General features: G+C 36.8%; 1 protein-coding gene across 1 annotated transcript; it reads right to left on the bottom strand.

Annotated features, from left to right (window-relative positions):
- Positions 1-616: 616 nt before the first annotated feature.
- Positions 617-2368, bottom strand: LOC140759481 (uncharacterized). Its single transcript, XM_073096059.1, has 6 exons — positions 2226-2368; positions 2026-2137; positions 1381-1553; positions 1123-1200; positions 993-1052; positions 617-908 (listed from the first exon to the last, which is right to left on the bottom strand). Exons 2-6 carry the CDS (start codon positions 2120-2122, stop codon positions 795-797), a joined length of 522 nt encoding a protein of 173 aa, XP_072952160.1. The 5' UTR covers positions 2123-2137; positions 2226-2368; the 3' UTR covers positions 617-794.
- Between the last annotated feature and the right edge of the window lie 6742 nt (positions 2369-9110).

Raw genomic sequence — 9110 nt, 5'->3', positions numbered from 1 at the left:
TGATTTTAGGATAAGGTCTATTCACTAAGCCTTTTTTTTATGACACTCTTTATTTCTTTTCTAACCCCCTTAGATATGTGGTACATGATAGCGACTTGAGATATCTTGAGGAGATATTTTAGAGCGATGATAAGGTGAGCTATAGATGTGAGATGGTATAGATAGTTCATATAGAAATTGAGTTGTACCGGTATTTGATATTTATATTCCTTTGTATTAGACAATAATTTGTATAATACAGGTTGAATCATAGTATACTCATGTCTTAGTGATTTTAGTTGTATTTTGATGGTTTGTCATGACTTGTGTGGGCCCTGCCAGATTATATAGTTATCTAGTGTATTATTGTAGACTTAGACATTCATATGTTAACAGATTTATTTTGTTAATAGTATGACTTATTTGGTGATGAATTATATGGACATAGATATGTTAGTAGGTTTTATTTGATGATATCATAATTATATGTGCATAGGAGTGTATCTGTGTATAACGGGCCCCGCCCAATCTGTTGCGTGCATCGCGTGTGCTGTGTGAGTGTGTGAGCGTGCACGTGTCTATGCCGAACGAGTGCGTTACATACAAGATTCAATATCTTTATAAAATGTGACCAGCAAAGCTAGATAGTCTTCAACAATAGCTGCTTTTATCTATAGTCTTTTTTCCTTCACTCCAACACTAGTTATGATAATGCATAGTTACTGTGATGTTCAAATGACTACATATCATTCCCTTGAGTGGTTATTCTGAGCATACTAATAAATAGCAATCTCCTGGACTTATAGTAAGGGCACTCAAAATGATATTCCTTCGTCGCATAGACCGGCAAGACGACATATATCATTAGCTTTCAGCTTGTCAAGATTTGATAGGAGTGGAGCAATAAATCTGTGGACCTTTCTCTTGCACTGCCAAATCAAGGAAAAATTACAATGTCTTAAATGTATGATGACCAAGCTCTTAATGACTATTTAAGAAGACAACATTCTTACCTGATCTTCATTGTCATCTATTTCTTCACAGTATGGAAGAATAATTTTCAATATCTTCATCTGTTTGGAAGTGGAGTTAGAATATTATGAGGAAGCAAAGGAGAAAGAATGTTGGCCATATTATAATTACCCTCATTTTAGGTGTCCTGACTTCACTTATGATATCCTTCACTGCTTCGCGACAATCTAAGCAGGCTCTCTCTTCTACCTGCCAATAAAGAAGAATAATACCTCTTAGTAGACACTTAATAAAATAAAAAAGAAATGTAAAATTTCAAGGCACATGTTACACATAAGAAACTTCATCATATTGAAGTCTAGGTATCAAGAAAAGGAACATAAATCTCTACTAATAATATTACAGCAGTGGTCATGTTATTTTGCGCACCTCGGGAGAAAGCTCGTTTAACAACATCGGCATACCGTTGCTCGAAAGGATAGATTCGTCAAAGTTCAACTCTGAATCATCATAAAGACTTTCTTTATCTGAAGGGTGTACCAATGCATTTTCAGTTATGGAGGCCTCTGAAGGCTGGTCTTGTATGAAGGACAGCTTGTTTCCTGCAAGTTTACAGTTGCGCAAAGAAAAAATGAAAACAGATGCTATTAGACCATCCATAGCATCATCTTTTCAGAACTAGAAATGGGAAAGGCACTAAAGTTACTCATATAAGACGAACCTGATCTGAAATCTTTCGCAACTGAAAATGTACTACATATATTTTTTTTAAATATATACATATATGTAAGGCACTGAAGTTATGTTTTGGTAAAGTGCCAATATAATGCATGTAATCTAATTGCGAAGAGAATCTGATGATCTGAAGGGTCTACTTTTGTCCTATTGCTTGAATCAAGATTGAATATCCATCATATCAGCCCATAATTTAGAGTTTCGGAATAATCCATAAGTTTCATTGCATCGAGAAAAATGTTGTAGTACACCATCATGTCCAAATTGTTTCTTTAATTGAACCTCTAATTAGTAAGTATAAAACAAGAACCAACACCCGTAAAATTCACTGGTATTTACCATTATCCGTAGATATTGGCTCAATCCCATGCCTTGCACGCGCATTAGCAAGTGTAACCAGGAGGAGAACAATAACAGACAGAATACTTTTCCCCATCCTTCAATCACTACACTGGAATAAATGAAAAAGATATAAGTTTCACCCTATTAATAACCAAATAAAATCAAGGATCATGTCGATATAAATCATTTTGGAGTACCTGAAATCCAATTGCAAATATACCAGTTTTCTGAAGAGAGGAGAGACTGGTCGATGGATGGTTAGAAGATCAGGGAAAGGAAGCTCTATTTATAAGCACTTGATAGCAGTGGCCAAAAACTAACACTAAAACGGATTATCTTATTTTTCCCATTGTAAACTTACTTAAGGGCAATTCAGCTGGATGCTTTGTGAAGGACAAGAGATTTGTTCCTGCTTAAAAGCAGCCACAAAATTGATGATGAACAGATGCATTGTAGTCTACCCATGCACAAAATGCCTTAGATCTCACACTAGGAGGAGAACAACATGCACGATGTGTATGTACCCAGACAATAATTATATATGGAATCCCACTTCTTATCAATGCAAAATTTTCTGTTCTGTCTGCTCTTTTGCAAGTGGGTCACCTTAGGTACCGAGAGCCAGAATTAACATCTTATGACACAGTAAAAATTAGGGATTTTTTGTGTTTATACCCTTTTAAAGTTCATTATTTGTATTTATATCTTTCTGAATTTTATATCTACATATATAAATTGCCTTTCAAGACCTGTCGTTTTTGCGCTTGATATCTTCGAGTTACCTTTTTGATAGCTATAAATTAAAATTTTTGTAATTTAACAGAGAAAAAGAGTACTAAAACACCCACCTTCAAATGCACGTGTCTCTCATGTGGGTTCAACCTATGTAGTTTTTATAAAAGAATAACAGGCCACAGTAAGTTTCAAAATATATATTCATACACCTTATCAGAACAAATATCCATGCAGTGGCTATAACCCATCTAACTTATTTTACAATAATCAAATAAATAAATAAATTATAAATAAATCTTCATCAGCTTCTCCGCAGACTTGAGGTCATCTACTGATTTGAAAATATTTCACAAAAAAGTGATGAGTTAATACCTCTACAGTCAAAAAAAACTTAGCAAGTATATACCTCTACAGTCAAAAAGTAGTGTAAAGAAGAATGTTATATGATATATAGATGTATACCAACATGATCGTAATAATACATCCATGCAACATGCTCATATATATAGCTCACATGTATTAATAAAATAACATATGATATGCATAATTTAAACTATTAAATCCGTTATCTCAAGATCACATAGTCATAGGTATGAGTTATCATTATATGCTCAAAGAGCTATTCTGATGCAAACCAGATCAGATCACATTATGAGGGCATTAGGCTTAATGGATCGAGTTTATTTTATTATTTAATTGATTCATGTTTATCTATTATATAAGCCCTTAAGACAAGTTTAGTTATGTCATGTAACCCTTTAAGGCAAATCTTAGTTTGAGCCATATAGACCTTTTAGGCTAGTCCGAGTAGGATTCATTATACCTGACTTCTATATAGCTTCTTTGTTTAATCATCCAAGTATCTAAGTACTAAGAAATTATTTTAGCCTTGAGTTTATCTTACATTTATTTCCTAAGAGTATATCTAACTTAGAACCCTAATTCTATGTCCAAATTATAATCATCATCATCATCTCTATGAGCCACCCTATATTACAGTCGTCCATCAGTACTTTTAGACATCTACTACCCTTCGATGACCGCCGCACGTCGGATAATTACCAATTTATCTAATTCTAACCTTCCTCCGCTGTTTTAATTTATAATTTCACTCTCATCTCAAAATCATGTTAACCTAAAGCCATTAAATCTATGACTTCCGAGGCTTTCTTCTACAAAAATATCATAATTTTCTTACATGCAGATCATTCTAGATCTAGTTCGTAACACCACCATATAATAACATAGGCTCACAAAGTTATTAATTACATAATAAACACATGCTAGCACATTATCTCATACATCGAGGAGAGATAGACATCTTAGTAGTAATGTTGCTCATATATGCTTGGCGACATTGTAAGATCAATTGTATATGGCTATCAAACTAAGGACCCTATTCATAAACAGATATATCATTTTTGTCATCATCACCGCTCTAGTAAATCATTGCACACGGAAAAATTATCTCACACAATAAAATTATTGCATACAGTGGGAGCATCGTATAGTGAAATCAAGAGCACACAACTCATGGATGCCCTAACCTTACATCATTGGGTACCGCAAGGTCTACGACAACTACCTCTCAATCCTAATTTCAGATCACCTAGTGTCTAGTCTTCGTACTCATAGTGTTACGCCTACTTAAACTAGTGCATGCAGTGCCTAATAGTCCCCTCCTGATCTCACGATTTCACGCATTGGCTGATATAAGTATATGTAATATATATACACTTTGTCCCTTGACCTTAGGCTGAGCAGGTAAATGGGCACTACTGATAGAGGACTTAACAATATAGTGATACGCGCAAGTGATGTAGTAGTAGTCATCATCATAAATCATACATGCGCATCAAAATTATCATACTCATGAATGCACCCAATAATTCATGCATGACGTAGTAAAATAACATAATTATGCTAATTAGTAGATAAATATATACACATGCATGATATGAATGCAATGACATCATAAAATAAATATCACTTCAGCAATACACTACTCCTAGACTATGGAGGTTTTACTTGCTTCACAACATTTCCAAAATAATCAACTCTAACTACGTCATGGATCATCCTCGCATGATAATGAATCTACCTAGATAATGAAAGTAATAAATATAAGCACAAATGTACCTAAATTAATTAACTAAGTAATCCACGAATAACCATTATGAATTTGAGGGTGTTCATCTAAGAATCCGTACGCTTATTAATAAGGTAGAATTGGTATATTAATACCAATTATCATTATGATTAGTATTGCCTTATTTATTGTCGACTGAAACAAATTAGAATAGATAACATTTAATTAACTTACATTATTGATTATTAAAGCATGATTTAAAAGATCAATAATTAGAGCTACTTTTCCATTATAAGTAATCATTATTATGACTAATGAAACTACCATCTAAATATGATTAATATTAAGACTCAGTTGACAAAGATAAGCGAATAAGATGACTAATGTAAATTAAAATAATTAAAGAGCAACTAATCCATTTGGGTCAGTCCAAGGTTCAAAGCAATTGACTAGGTTGTAAGTAACTCAAAGTCCACAACTCTAACCCACCAAGATCAGGTCCGAAGCCCAAATTATCCAAGATAGCTACCTAGGTAGGGTTACAATTTAACCCATCACAAACATGGGTTTGGCCACAACCCAACATACTATAGACTTGGGCTAGGTGGCTTGCAGCCCAACCCAAGCCTGAGCTTGGTTGGACTGCACCCAACTCAACCGAACTATGTGCCCCTCCTTCCTCACTCATGATAGAAGCCCAGCCGAAGGAAAGAAGAAGGGGTGGTTGCTAGTGAACACCATCGTTGACAACCTAGCCACAAATTCGCCAGCCCTTTTTGGCCTAGGAAAAGGCACACAAAGTGCTGACATTGGTAGAGACAAAGATGAGCTCATACTAGTGGGAAGAAAACTCGATCACGGGAGCTGGTGAGCTACTAGGGAGACTAATAAAAAACCATGCTAGAGAGACGAGGAGGTTGAGAGGAGTGTGCATAGTGCTCGGTGCATAGCGCATGGGTGGCTAGCCAAAGTGGCTGATAGCAAAGGGGAAGGCTCCATGGTCGGCAACCATGGAGCTGGCCCAAAACATCACCTGTGCTACAAGAGCCCCGAAGTAAGCTATTGTCAGCTTCCCCTTAGGAAGCTTCCTGAACAACCAAGGGGAGGAGACGACAATGGCGATGGCCGAAAAATGGTTCAAAGCTGATGAGATGTAGCCTCCACTTGGGGACGAGATGACACACAAAATGCATCTCCGGCAAAAGGGCAACAAAGGGAATCATTTGGGACCGATGTGAGAAGGTACGAGGGAAATTGGTGCACCTTAAGGCTGCACATGTGCCAATCACATGCGCACTCTAGAATACTTTGTTTATTTATAATTTTATGGGACGTTACAAGTACCTTCACCTTTTTACAATTAAATTGATGAAATGTTGAGGACAAATTAGCTTGCTTTGGGGAGTACAAAAAAAAGGATTTAAAAATAATACATGCCAAAATCAAATGTTTTAAGAGATATTCATGTATATATCAACGTTAGAAGGTATACACCTCGATACAATCTTTTAGAAGGATGTATGTGTGAAAATAAATAAGAAAAACCCATAAAGTTACAAGATTCAGGAACATGAAAGTTATTAAAATTCCTGTGGAGCTGTTTCATGAGATGTGTTTCGAAATGGTGCATTGGCACGCATTTTAGAATAACCATTTATCTTATAGGTCTTTTATAGCTGTCTCAAAGTTTGGTGGTATCCTTAGTTAACTTGAGTAGGGAACTGTGGTCGTCTGATGGTTTGCTGACAATGTCAAAACAAACTTTCTCAACCACTTAAATTGAGTGTGAAAGAACACTCAGACACAGTATGTATCTAAACCCTAGGTAGTGATATCACTCCTTTTCTTAAGTAAAAATCAGAAGAAATATTAAAAAGCAAAAGTAGAGATGAATGCCAATTTTAATGTGGAAAAACCCAAACGAAAAAAACCATGGATCCAAACTCGGATCAAAACTAATCACTAGAATAATGGCAGTTACAAGACTGACTCACAAAACAACCTGTCAATCCTCACAACTTTGTTTTTCTTAGTCTTGCTCGCTAGAACCCACGATTCACTACTTCTCGTGATTGATATCCAACCTTAGTAGCCCTTGAGATTGATCTTTTGTCTAGATAGCCCTTAAGACGAAAGTTTTAAATCTTATAGAAGAGTCGGACCTAGTTCGTTGAAGAAGTGATGTAACCTCAAGAATCTTCTTTCAAATTACTTCACCAACCTCCCTAAAGTTAGGGCATACTTATATAAGATCTCTAAGATAGAGCCAAATCCAAGTCTTATCTAAACTCACGAAACTCCAAAAATTGCAAACTTCGTAGGTACGTTTGAACACAGACTGGGTGCGTTTGAATGGGCTCAAGTGCGTTCGAACGCGGCGGCTTGATTTTCACAAGTTGCGTTCGAACGGACAAGTACACTACTCTAGATGTGTGAACACACTGTGAACGTAGCAGGGTGCGTTCGAATGGCCCATTACTGTGTTCGAACGCGCACAAAAATAGCACTTTCTATCTGTGCGAATGCCTATGCTCGTGTTCGCACGCGCTTATGAACACTATTATCTATCTATGCGAACGCCTGCGCTCGCATTCGAACGCGCTTGTGAACACTATTATCTATCTATGCGAATGCCTGCGTTTGCGTTCGAACTCACTTGGAAACACCAATTACTGTCTGTGCGAACGCGCTGTGAACGCGATGTGAACTGAAAACTTTTCTCCTTTGATCTTGTAATCTTTCAAACCAGATACTTTCTAAACTTGTATAAATGCTCATGTACATGTATAAAAACACTTCGAATATTTTGTATACAATTGCCAACACTAAAAACCTAACAATCTCCCCCTTTGGCAATTTGTGACAAAACATCTAGTTTCCAATAATTACAAAGAATTCTAAATAAGCATTCAACAAGTCTAAAAGTTTTAGTACCTTAATCCCTGCAAATGAAAAGCATACCAATCCAAGATCAAGTGAAAATAATTTGAAGTGTAAGATCATACATTCACTAAACAATAATAAAAGTCACTAAATAATTCAAACACAATAATACATGTCAAGTCACCAATTCAACCACAATAATACAAGTCAAGTTATCAAGCAAATTAACATACAATGAACTCCCCCTAAACACACGATCACATCTAAACTAACTCTTCCCCGTTTTGACACAAATTACCAAAGACTAAGAACTAGAAGGAAACTGACGATGAAGGATCGACAACATCGAGTCGAGCACTGTCCCCTAATGAGCTTGCTCAGCTCGTAAGTCATTCATGGCCAACTGTAAGTCTTGCACCTGAGTGCTAAGCTAATCAAACCATTCAGTGAAATGCGAAAAATCTCCCTTAGGGTGATATGAGTCATCGTCAAAGTTGTCATCAGAGCTATCTCGGCGTGATCGACGTTCAGCGGCGGAAGAGGAGGTCTGCTTGTAAGGAGACGGTGGATTATGAACTTGACTCCTCTTAATTGTGATCCGATCCAATGGTTTCTATGTAGTAATTGAAGCTTCTGTAGTGTCCACTCTTACACCACTCTGCGTGCACAGTTTGGTGATGAAAATACCAAACGACAAACCTTCACAAGGAGCTTCTTTTTGTGTAGCTGTCAAAATAGAATCATATATTATAGCAACCAAATCAATAGAAACCCGTAACAACATCGCATGAAGGAGGAAGGCCCGGTCCTGACTGATACTTGAATGTCGAGTCTTCGAAGTGATGTTGTAGAGACAAATGAGATGTAACATGCGAGCTACCGATGTCAGTTTCTCATGTGGCATCATGTTACCTATCCACTCTTCCCCTTGTATTAACACATCACGAGCATAATCTTGAACAGCATGAAGAAGATCAGAAGATGGATACTCGAACTCGCCATGAGGAAGTTGGAATTCAGCATGGATGACTTCAGAGTCCAAGTACACGGATACCCCTCGGACGGTGAACAGTATACATCGTTCCAAAAGAGTGGCATTACTAAAAAACTCCCAGACAACCTCGACATACGCTGTCCCATCCATCCGACACACTAACAACCATTCTCGCTCAGTGAACATCTTTTCTATCCCCAAGGCGGAAAAATTAGAGATAACAACCGACCTTTCACAGATTATTGGATGAGTTCCAAAATTGTGTTTGTATCTCCTTGCAGCATTTTATGAAGTGAACTTGGGAGCCGAAGATGGTGAGGAAGGCGACCGTGCCTTCTTGAAAATTGTAGCTTTTTTAGGCATTCTAGAGAGAAAAACAAA

Source organism: Typha angustifolia, chromosome 4, assembly GCF_048772165.1.
Source record: "Typha angustifolia cultivar Huaian chromosome 4, ASM4877216v1, whole genome shotgun sequence".
NCBI classification, from domain to species: domain Eukaryota; kingdom Viridiplantae; phylum Streptophyta; class Magnoliopsida; order Poales; family Typhaceae; genus Typha; species Typha angustifolia.
The sequence above is the reverse complement of the archived record's forward strand: the minus strand, read 5'-3'. Positions and strand labels throughout refer to the sequence as shown.